We start from the raw sequence: 12,732 nt of genomic DNA, 5'->3' as shown, positions 1-12,732 counted from the left end.
CTTCACGATAGAAACATGAATAGGACAGAAATGACCAAGCAAACGACTTTTGTACAGTCTCCCTCTGATATTATTGTTAGCAACGAGACTAGTAATCTGTATTACTAACAATCCCTTTCCCCCTATCTCGTGAAATATGATATATAATACGAGAATGTACTACTTATCACAAATATGTTCGACTTTATCATTACAATAATATAATAAGTACTTACTTTCGATTTATCCTTAATTGCAAACTAATTAATTATATTATTAATGTATTTTAATGAAACACTACATCAAAATTAGTTTTCCCAATTGTAAACTAAATTTGATAATATATTTTCATAAGAAATTAATTACTCAATTAAATTAGTTTAAAATGAGGGAAGACATCACAATACACGAAAAATTACAAATGTATTAAACTACAAATAGTAGGAAATAAATAAATAGTATCTGTTATAAATAAAAATCCCATTTTTTTTAAATTTTATTTTTTATATATGAATATAACTACTGTTTAAACAAGAAAGAAAACAATGCACATTTCATTATAGTTATTATTTGAGTTACAAACACCATAGAAAGATTCGATTAATGAAGTAAAATCTAAACAATATAAAAGTACACTAAATATCAAGACAATAAAATTCTTAATTTTAAATATATATATATATATATATATATATATATATATATATATATATATATATATATATATATATATATATATATATATAAAAAAAAAAAATTTAAACTATATTATTACTATAATATAATTTGTTTATTTTTGTAATAAATTTTCTGTTAGTTTAAATTAAAATTATTCATTTTAAATAAATGATCGCCAATTTTTTTATTATTAGAGAAATAGGCAAATAAGCAGGCAGTCCACCTGATGGAAAGCTGTTATCGTCGCCTAGTAACTAATTATATTTTGTAAATTAAAAAACTAAACTAAATAATTACTGGAATATAATTTGCTCATTTTTTCTAATATTATATATATAAAATTTTGCATTTATTTAAATTAAAATACAATTTAGACGTAAATTTTAATAATTCATTTTAAATATATTACCGCCAAATTTTTTAACACTTGCAACACGAAAGGAGTTGCTTGTATGTTGCAGGTCTTTTAAATGTTTGTAGGCACGTATTTCAAATGTCCCATATTTCATTCTAAATGGAAAACTGTTGAAGAGAACTCTATTTCCAATTAATTATCTATAATATTTAATATAAAATTAATTATATATAAACTAATATAATAATATAAAAATGACACTTGTCTTAAATTAAATAATATAAAATATATGATTAATAATAACTGTTTATGTACTTATCGTACACGACAAATTTTCGTTTATCAATAAATGTCGGATAGATGTCGCTTATGTTGTTGTTGTAATGAGAACTTATAGTATAAATCTTGTCGTTTTCCTCTATATTTGTTTGTTTCACATACATATAGTAAATCAGGATGAAGTATGCAGTCAAAACTGTAAAAGAACATTGAGTACAAAATTTAAATAAAAAAAAAAATACAAATCACATAAAAAATCACAGTACACTTAGAATTATTTTGTTTAATTCCGCTGTCATTAGTATGTGTGAGACTGCGAACACTCGAAACTTGACCCCCACTTTTACTACCAGAAATTCCACCACTTCTTAATTCTTCGAGTGTTCTCAGTCATACAGATACTAATGGTAAATTGAATAATTCTATGCAAATAACCAGTGACATAGGGGGGAAAGGGATTGTTAGTAATAGAGACTAAGAATCCCATTGCTAGCAATATACCCAACCAGGTCGACCACCACCACCACCAGGTTTCCAGAGGTTACCACTTTCCATCCGTCAGCTTGTTTGCCATTCTAAGTTGTATAAAAAAATACACATTTTTACTCTTCATTGCATCATTTATAAATTAATAAATACAGTAAATTTTAATGAGAAATGATACAAAAGGCGGCCTTATCGCTAAGCAATCTCTTGCAGACAACCTTTGGGTTGAGGATATTGAGAAAAAAAGACAAAGGGTAGGTGGCGCACTGTTGCACAGATACAAATATATTTAATTTTTTTTTTTTTTTAATTTTTTTAAATAATTTTTTTAAATTTTAAATATATTTTACCAGATGGAGACTTTGTACAAAAGTCGTTTGCTTGGGTACTTCTGTCCCATTCGCGTTTCAACCGTAAAACAGTTGTGTTTGCATGGCTGTGTTTCGGTTTGAAGGGTGGAATATGGCGTGAATTTACAGGGTACAGAAGAATAACACCTGAGTCCTCAGGAATGGCAACGCATGGGGTGTATCATGGGCGAAACAGTATACTCTGTTATGTCCATGGTACTGCTCATGTCTATAGGCGACGGTTACCACTTTCAGGTATCAGGTAGGCTATTAACTTGTTTGCCATTCTAAGTTGTATAAAAATATATATATATACAAACATAATAAACATATTGTAGACGAAAACTTACCAAAGTTGAACATTTCGACGGCAAATGCCATTAATGACGATCTGTTGGTTGCCACAAGATAAAGGATTCCGACTAATATGAATATTAATCTAAGAGAGGCGAACGAAATGTAGAGGCGAAACAGACCGACACGTTTCTGGAAAAAAAAGAGATTACTCTGTATAAATACTATATTTATTTATTTATTTTTATTAGGTAAAAAATCATTTTTAAATATAAATCGAAAATTAAGAATTTATTAATAGAATCATATGATTCGTACAGTTACATAAATAATGAAGATAGTGGTACATTTTCCAGAGGGAGACTTTGTAAAAAAGTCGATTGCTTGGGTACCTCTGTCCCATTCGTGTTTCTACCGTGAAGCAGTTGTGTTTACTTAGCTGTGTTTTGGTTTGAAGGATGGGATATGGCGTGAATTTACAGGGTACAGAGGAACAACACCTGAGTCCTCAGGAATGGCAACGCATGGGGGGTATCATGGGCGAAACAGTATGGTATACTCTGTTATGTCCATGGTACTGCTCATGTCTATAGGCGACGGTTACCACTTTCCAACAGGTAGGCCAGTAGGTGTTTCTAATCTTCATCACTCCATCTCTCCTCTTCCCAGTGTAACAATATAAAATATAAGCCGAAATAATTTAAAATTATATATCTAAAAAAAAAAGTCAAATATGGCAAAATCAGTTATTTTGATTTAAAAACTAAAGTACTGAATCGATTTTGATAAAATTTCTATTGACCCAAACTATAGATATATTCTTTCAGATAAAAAAAAAAGATTTTTTCAAATCAGTTCACAACTAACATAGTTAAAAAAGTTAGGATAGTTATAAGGTCACAAACATAAAAAAAATTACATCCGAATTACGAACCTCCTTTTATAAATTTATTGATAAAACAAAACAAACAAAACAAGAATAAAATATATAAAAAAAAATCTATCATTTATTGTTCAAATTAAGCCTAAATTTAAAAGTATGCAAATGCAAGTGTCTACGTATGCATAACGTGTGTGTTGCAGTGTACTTCGAACTAGATCCTTGCTCAGCATATTGCTGCAGCGTTCGAGGTTTTTTTTTATTCATAGGTGAAGATGAAATGGTAACCCCGCCTGCGCTATTGGTATACGCTGGCGTACAAGTAGGTCAGTTGGCCCATCGTGACGATTTTATCAAGAATTAAACAGACGATTTCTAGGGAGAACCGCGTGGAGATCTACCTGATTGACTGTATATCAAATTTATAAATAAACATTTTCCTAGTCTCATAAAAAAATCTGAATAATCCACCATAGTTATTTATCCTCCTTGATCTCTTATTAATCTCGCCATATATGCCCCGGCATGCAATGGGCCTCCACTTTCTTTTCCGTGGGTGTCGTGAGAGGCGACTAAGAGAAGGCGAGGGTTGAACAGCAGCGTCCCTCTTAAAACATCACCAAAAGCCTGACTGTGGTTGCCAACCCGCCTGCCAAGCGTGGCAACTACTGGCAAAACCCCTCTATGGGAAAGACGTACGTTCAGCAGTGGACAGTTAACGGTTGAAATAATAAAAATAAAATATTGATCCTTCTAGCCGGATGCCATTGTAAACAGTAGTAATACGTTAAAAATAACTCCAACAAAGTAGGTTACTCTGAAAACTTTCTGACATCATTCCTTACTTAAAGATTTGTACGTTTTACGCATATTATTATATTGGTATCTCGTTTACAAATGAATGCTAATTAACAACAATGAGTTCGTGAAACTTTGTCACAATACAATTTGACATGTCGTGTTACACGTGAAATTTCTACTGACATCCGTACGCGCTGAGTACATTCTTGAGTAATTTAAATTTTATATCCCATGATAACTTCAACTTTATTATTCAAAATACCATAAGGACACCTTCATCATTTATAACATCTTAATATATAATAACCAACAATTTATAAAATAATAACCAACTATTTATGAAAAATTTAAAAAAACCTCGACACAAACAACCCCATAAAAAGAGCTAATGACCTTAAAACAGCTGAACAGATCTTCATAAATTGCAACTCAGAACCATCTCGATCACGACAGCTTTTAAACAAAAAACGCATCATAATCAGTTCGTTTAGGAGATATGTTGCCACCGAGAGACACTCGGACACGTGTAACCAATAACACCCCTATTTTGCGCCGGGAATTTACGCTAATCTCCGAAACCAATTTTACTGATTTTTTTTTATTTAATACACATATGTATAAGAAAAAATAGATGCTTTGAGGAATTGCTTATGACGTTGCAATTATAGGATCCGGAAATATAACACTATACCCATGAGAGTAATGGATTGTTACCAATCTCACTTGGTTCGCTTGGCTCTGTTACTAGTACAGTAGAATCCCGATTATCCGAACAATAATTATCCGAATATTCGATTATCCGGACTTAATCTTCACGACTCTAATTACCGTTTTAGAAATCGTATTATGTATTAATTGGGCAAATAGGTATTATGCAAGTCATTATCTTTATATCTCGTAATTTCTTTATAGCGTATTGTATAAATAATGCATGTAAAACCCTTTACATAATAAAAATATATTAAAATTTAATTACGTATATTGTATTATTTGACTTTGAAAGTGATTATCCGGATTTTCGATTATACGTAATACCCCTGGTTTTATTTGATTCAGATAATCGAGATTCTACTGTAATATATTCTATCAGATTAACTTCCACGCGGTCCCTTCTGGAAACCTTTATGATTAATTCCAAGGCTCCTTCATTCTCATCTATTTTCACTTACTAGTGTCAGCGTATACCGATGGCGTAGCCGGGGTTACCATTCCATTTTCATCCTATTAGAAAAAAACACCATTGTCTTCAGGAATAATTCGTGTTCCAACCGTGAAGCAGTTGTGTTTGCATGGCTGTGTTTCGGTTTGAAGGGTGGGATATAGTGTGAATTTACAGCGTACAGAGGAGTACAACTGAGTCCCCAGGAAGGGCAGAGCATACGGGTATCATGGGCGAAACAATATACTCTGTTATGTCCATGGTACTGCTCATGTCTATAGCCTATTACCACTTTCCATTAGATGGGCCGTCAGCTTGTTTGGTATTCTAAGTTGTATAAAAAAAAAAGTTAAAGTTAAAATAGCAAACAAGTAGATAGCCTATTTTATGGTAAGTGATAATCGTCAACTCTAGACTTGAACAGCATTTCATTCAATCTGTGTCAATATGTGTGTGCGTGTGTGTGTGTGTGCGTGCGTGCGTGTGTGTGTGTGTGTGTGTGTGTGTGTGTGTGTGTGTGTGTGTGTGTGTGTGTGTGTGTGTGTGTTTGCGTGCATGTGTGCCAACGGGCGTGTATGCATGCGTGCTTACGTGTGTGTTAAGTTGAAAAAAAATATCCAAAAGTCGCAACAGAGATATCGTGTCGCAAATTCGCGACACATTCCAAAAACAATAATAAACACTGGCTGTTTGCCATATCAAAAATCTATGATGCGTTTTCATTACGTTTTGTTGGCAAAAATATTGTATGTATCCAAGTAAACTTCAGATAAATTGCTACATATATGCAATATCTCTAGAGTAAACAAGCGAACATTCGATTTATCCTTAAATATATAATAATAAGGAATTATAATATGAGAATAGTTTAATATGAAAATAAAAATTATACATGTAGTCACATCTTTAAATATGAGTATTGTATTGTAAAATAGAGTAGCATTCGTTTGTTCATTCCCTGTTAAGTAATAAACCACTCTACTGATTTCGACCGAGTTTTCACTATCGTATACATAATTCTTACATTCTGGTTTATATGTAGTTTTTTGTTCAATAGATGACAATGGCATAAATTTAATTCTTTGTATAAAACTTTGTACGAAAGTCGATTGCTTGGGCACCTTTGAGCCATTCGTGTCACCCGTGACCATACCGTAAAGCAATACTGTTTGCATGGCTGTATTTCGGTTTAAGGGTGGGATATGGCAGTAAATTTACGAAACACTATACTCTGTTATGTCTATAATACTGCTCATGTCTATAGGCGACGGTAACCACTTTCCATCAGGTGGGCTGTCAGCTTGTTTGACATTCTAAGTCGCATAAAATATATATATATATATATATATATAGGTATATATGTATATATATATGTAATATTATATATATAATATTACATGCCCGCAGTACATAAATGCTTTGGAAAGTATTAAAAATAAGAAATGTACTAACCTTGTGCACTCCAATCAAGCATGCAATATCGACTACAATCCATGCAAAGTTCATCAACAGAGCAATTGCAATAAATATCTCGATCAATATCAGGAAATTTCTCAGTGAATTCTTCGAAAACTCTGGATGTTGTTGAAGATTTATCTCGGTGGGTTGATCAAAGTGGTCGAAGCCGTGGGTCGCATAACCGAGGACCAGGGTGATGCCGGTAATTGCAATGATACTTAGTACAGTAGCTATCTAGAATAGGTTTATCTTTTGTAACCTTACTTATATTATTTGTATGAAAGTGAATGTGTTTGGTACACCTTAGCGCCTTAACATTTTAATCAATCACCATGAAATTTGGTTTATACTTGATATAGGAGATAAAGAAGGATACAGCCTATTTTTTATCCCCGTCTGTGAATTATCAAGATTAAGCAGATGAAGTTGAGGTAAAAATATAAGTAATAGATAAATTATATAAGTAGTAGTAGTATAGTAAATAAATAAGTGCCACACAATCGAACTATTCGCCTGGTCCTGAAGTTGTGAGGAACCAAGCAACTACAAGCAACTAACATCTGTGGACACATATATATATATATATATATATATATATATATATGTGCGTGCGTGTGTGCGTGTTATAGATTTATATTAATTATTATTATCCGAACTCAGTCCAATAAGGATCGAATACGAATCCTCAGTCCTGAGAATTCGTTCCCCAAATTTATCCATAAAACAACAATTTTGATTTGATAGTTTACCAAAATTATTATTTAATATGAACCATCAAAAATTAAATGTGAAACGGAACAAAAATTTAATTTAAACTGATCCTTTAAATCTTTTCACTGTAATATCAAATTGAAATATTAATTTTACTCATAATAATACAGCTTTGATTTATCCGTGTGTGCGTGAAGAGAACTACCATTAAGTATATTTATTACTCAGTATATGAGAGACATATATTTATACTTAATATTTTCAATTTTATATGTTTATTTACATATAATATAATAGACAAACTCTGAAACTATTCAAGCGATTTTATAAAATCACCTTTCACGTATAAAAAACTATCATCGAGTAATACAGGCTATATATTTATTTAAACAAGTTCAAGAACTCTACGAAAATTACTGTTATATAATGCAAAGTATCAAAATCCTATCGTGCGAAGTCGGGGCCGGTCGCTAGTCTCTAACTCTTTTCATTTAAGAGTTCGTGCCTTTTCATTTAAGAGTTTCCTCTTGTCGGTGCAACTAATTCATGCATCTTCCTCCAGCCAGCTCTATCCCAGGCCATATCCTTTATCTCCCTATACGACATGACGCCTAGTGTTTCATTTATCTGTCCCATGTAGTTATTCCTCGGTCTTCCTCTTCCTTTTCTAGTCTCTAACATACTTACCAAATTCAAATATCCAAGAATTAAACATCCCATTCTTAACGGTATGCAAAATAGACATTTTGCGAATACGGGTCGTGATATCGGTGGATTAGACATGCTGAAAAAAAATATTATATCAAAGATAAAAAAGTCACAACATTTTAAATTTTGCACGCCAAATTGTGGCGTGATACCGGTGGATTAGACATACTGAAAAAAAAAATGTCAAAAATAAAAAAGTCACAACATTAATTAAATTATATATAATTATTAACCCCCCGTGTGGTCCCGCCATAGAACAGGCCACTCCTTTCTTTCCCATAGGTGTCGCAAGAAGCAATTAATGGAACTTATAGTCGAGGGATAGGCAGCAGCGTCCATCTTAAAACATCACCAAAGCTAACTGCGGTTACCAACCCGCCTCCCAAGCATGGCAACTACTGGCAAAACCCTCAATAGAGGGAGGCCTGTTTCAGTAATGGACAATTAACTTTAGAATTTAGAAATTTATTACGAACTAGCGACCCGCCTCGGCTTCGCGCGGGTACATATTACATCTCGTCACATTAGATACCTCTAAATTGATCAGTGTTTCTCTACAATATTATGCATGTATTATACATATAAACCTTCCTCTTGAATCACTTTATCTATTAAAAAAAACCGCTTCAAAATCAGTTGCGTAGTTTTAAAGATTTAAGCATACATAGGGACGGAGAGACAGCGACAGCAACTTTGTTTTATACTATCTAGTGATAGTAACCCTGCCTGCACCATCAGTATATGCTGACGGAGTACCAGTGTGGAACGATAGTTGAGAAAAGAAAGCAGATGCATTACTGACAATTTTATCTCCCCTAAAGCATGAGAGCTACCGTCGATATCAGTACATTCACGGTACCTCTCATGTTTATCACTTCATTTGCCATTCGTTCTTAGAATTAAATAAATACAATATGGCTGTCAACTGTCAACAAAAATTAAAGATTATTTAATAATATATAATTTTTGACATTTGAATATAGTTAATTAATTATTGATATATATTAATTATATACAAATATGTAAAAAATATAGTCGATCTATTATATACACACCTAACATCTACGTGCTATATATATCAAGATTAAAGATAACTAATTAAAGATTTTAAACAAACCCTTGTTCAAATCTACTAGTACAGGTACGTTTTAATTTAGGTTTCAATAAATAAATACAACCTTGAACTGATAAGATTTATTTTTATTATCCAATACAACACGCATACTAAAATAACAACTCCATCTAGTGGTCAACCTGAGGAGTAAATCTGTTGTTTCCATGGTTACAGCATTTAAATCAATACGGATTATACGGATTGTATCCCTAAAAAAAAACCGACTTTAATTATGACAAAACCAATTCTGGTCTAAAAATTAAACTACTGAACTATTTTGATAAAGTTTCCAATCTATAAGTATATCCGTGCAGATAAAAAAAGAATTTTCCAAATCGGTTTAAAACTGACGGAGTTATGAGGTGACAAACATAAAAAGAAACGTACAACCGAATTGAGTATCTGCGTCTCTGGAAGTCGCTTGAAAACAACTTTGTGTACCATATCTAATTATATATCCGACTTATTCTCTTGTTATGGAAAACAGCGTTAACAAATCAATTCAATTCGAGTGACGGCGGTAGGCCCCCTGCCACGTTTTTTTTTATTTATATTTTATTTACACAAAGTTACAAACACAAGATACAATAGGCCCCACATTAGGCGAGCCTGTATCGTGGACACTCGGCAAAGATTAACAAATCGCAATGTATAACACATAAAAAGTGCATAGTGGGCGGGTATTAATATAAAAAGGAATATAAAATTGAAAAAGTTTTTTTTTTTGGGTGAAAATGGAATGATACTTACATGAATCGATAAACCCCGCCTTCGCTAATAAGATACGCTGGTGGAGCACCAGTGAGAGATAATAGGTAAGGATGAAGCAGGGCAGTTAGCCCATCGTGACGATTTCAACAAGAATTGTTCACGATGGTTTCCAGGGGGAAGCACGTGGAGGTCGACCTGTTAGGGTATATTGCTAGTAATAGGTCTGTTGGATCTCACTACTAACAATCCTTCCCCCCCCCCCCAGATATACCCTTTTATATATATATATATATATATATATATATATATATATATATATATATATATATATATATATATATATATATATATATATATCCATTCTTTATGCACGTATATATCAGAAAATATATATCAAAAGATTATATGTAGAATAATAAAAATATATTATATTTACACCGTATATTAGTCAATTACAAATTTACAATTTTTATACCAAACAATAACTTACTTTTTTTTTGTAGGTAGATAATACAAAATTATATAGATATGTAATACAAAATAAACGCAGTGGAAATATTTATGCTAAACGTCGCATAACTGGAAGTTTTCGTAATAACTGATGTAAAGGTGTATTTTGTGTGTATGTGTGAGTGTGTGTGTGTGTTTGTGTGTGAGTCATGTTATCTAAATTCTCAATTATACTTCAATTGTGTATGTACCTTCATTTTTATGATCTTAAACTCTTCTGGTATTACACTATTTGGTAAATAGATAGATAGATATATACTCTTGATTGTTTTCACTTAAAGATTACAATAGTAAACTTATTATAGATACAAACAATTACAGTAGGTAGTTTATAATCACAAAGACTCATAACATAAAATTCCATATTGCTTGAAAAAAGCAATATCTAAATAATTATTTGCCGTTATTCGTTTTAGCTGAAATTGCATTCTGAATTGGGCGACAGAATCGTAAAACAATGACCATTCAAAAATGCTTAATAATTTTAAGTTTACATCAACATTGCTATTTTTCTATTCTGTTAAAAAAATATTGTTATAATACATTCTTAATGTTATTATGAAATAATAATATAAAGATGGAATATTCCAATACAATACTTGGAGGGGGAAAGGGATTGTTAGCAATTGAGGTAGACAGGTAGACAGCCCCATTGCTAGCAATATGCCTTATTAGGTCAACCTCCACGTGGTTCCCCCTGGAAACCATCGTGAACAATTCTTGTTGAATTCGTCACGATGGGCCAACTGGCCTGCTTTATCCTCACCTATCATCCTTCACTGGTGCCCCGCCAGCGTATCCCAATAGCGCAGGCGGGGTTACCATTCCATTATCACCCATTAAAAAAAAATACAATTCTTGGCATTCATTAAAGTCATGCATTTACAGAAATACTTGTAAATTTGTGTTTTAATTCCAAAAACAACAAAAAACAAAAAAACAGGTGCAAATTCTAGATACATGAAAAAATGTCTAAATGACAATGAAGCCAGTAGTAAAATTGGTAGCATGGTTTAGAAGAAATAAGCAGAAAAATAGACATGTAAACAGCGACTTCGTTTTATACTATTAAAATTAATAATATATATATTACTATAAACACTTACATAAAATGTCCGATTCCACATCTCGTACCAACATATTTTTAGTCAACAATAATATCCCATCATCACCATGTCAACTTTTAACTGTGTTTTAACTGTGTGTGTATGTGTGTGTGTTGTACATAAGCCTTCCCCTTAAGAGGTTTTGCCAGTAGTTGCCACGCTTGGCAGTCGGATTAGTAACCGCAGTTAAGATATTCTGGTGTTTTGGGAAAGACGCTGATGCGAGATGGGCATTCACCATTAAATTCCCTTAGTCACCTCTTACAATAGCAATGGGAAGGGGTGGCCTGTTCCATGCCGGGACCACACTGGAGAATAATGTCCCATTATTGTATTGCAATTAATTATCATCATCATCGTCGTCATCATCATCATCATCATCATCATCATCATGTCAGCTATTAACTGTCCGCTACGGAACATAAGCCTCTCCCACAAACCATCATAAGAAACGGTCCTGACCCACCTGACCTACAGAGGAATAACATCTGAGTCCTTAGGAATGGCAACGCATGGGGGGTATCATGGGCGAAACAGTATACTCTGTTATGTTCATGGTACTGCTCATGTCTGTAGGCAACGGTTCCCACTTTCTATTAGGTGGGCCGTCAGCTTGTTTACCATTCTAAGTTGTATAAAAAAAACCTGCACACACTAACTCCTTGCAATGCAATTGAGGTCATTGCTCCATCTGGTGAGGGTATTAAAGTTAATGGTAAACTAAATCACTAAAATAATAAATATTAAAACTCACTTGTCATATGATATACTTGTTTCATCCATTCGATTATTCATTCTATGTATAAAAGAGAAAAAAAAAAACTATTTTGCCCGCAAACGTCGCGTGCACACTTCACAACTAAAAGCGAATTAAGCCACTGTGTTTTTTCGTTATTATTATTTTTAAACCGAACTGAGCCGCGTAGTGATAAATTCTGCGCTTACGCGTAATATAATGCAGGGTTGCTAGATTATTTATTCCCCCAATTTCGGGTAAAAGATTTTTCGTACGCAAAATTAAATAATTAAAGAATTTTTCGGAGAAAAAATTCGAATGGACATGGAGAATGAATTTGAGCAATTTTTTTATTAGCTTTTTCTTCATTCACGTAACGATGATGATAATATCAGCCGTTACTGTCCACTACTGAGC

At 32.7% G+C, this 12,732-nt stretch overlaps 1 protein-coding gene across 1 annotated transcript; it reads right to left on the bottom strand.

The window, feature by feature from the left end:
• Positions 1–737: 737 nt before the first annotated feature.
• LOC128200461 (uncharacterized) lies at positions 738–12,522 on the bottom strand. The gene is made up of 5 exons (XM_052893944.1): positions 12,334–12,522; positions 8,118–8,214; positions 6,714–6,953; positions 2,478–2,613; positions 738–1,487 (listed from the first exon to the last, which is right to left on the bottom strand). The coding sequence occupies exons 1-5, from the start codon at positions 12,372–12,374 to the stop codon at positions 1,306–1,308; spliced, it is 696 nt and encodes a 231-aa protein (XP_052749904.1). The 5' UTR covers positions 12,375–12,522; the 3' UTR covers positions 738–1,305.
• Positions 12,523–12,732: the final 210 nt, after the last annotated feature.

This window comes from Galleria mellonella, unplaced genomic scaffold (assembly GCF_026898425.1).
Source record: "Galleria mellonella isolate WM207_F2 unplaced genomic scaffold, CSIRO_AGI_GalMel_v1 utg184, whole genome shotgun sequence".
Classification (NCBI taxonomy): Eukaryota; Metazoa; Arthropoda; class Insecta; order Lepidoptera; family Pyralidae; genus Galleria; species Galleria mellonella.
The sequence above is the reverse complement of the archived record's forward strand: the minus strand, read 5'-3'. Positions and strand labels throughout refer to the sequence as shown.

Coding starts and splice junctions, on each gene's coding strand:
- LOC128200461 (XM_052893944.1), bottom strand. CDS start 12,374: ATGAATAATCGAATGGATGAAACAAGTATATCATATGACAA. Junction 8,215..12,333: donor ACAAGTATATCATATGACAA/GTGAGTTTTAAT, acceptor ATTTTTTTTCAG/CATGTCTAATCCACCGATAT. Junction 2,614..6,713: donor GCTTGATTGGAGTGCACAAG/GTTAGTACATTT, acceptor TTTTTTTTCCAG/AAACGTGTCGGTCTGTTTCG.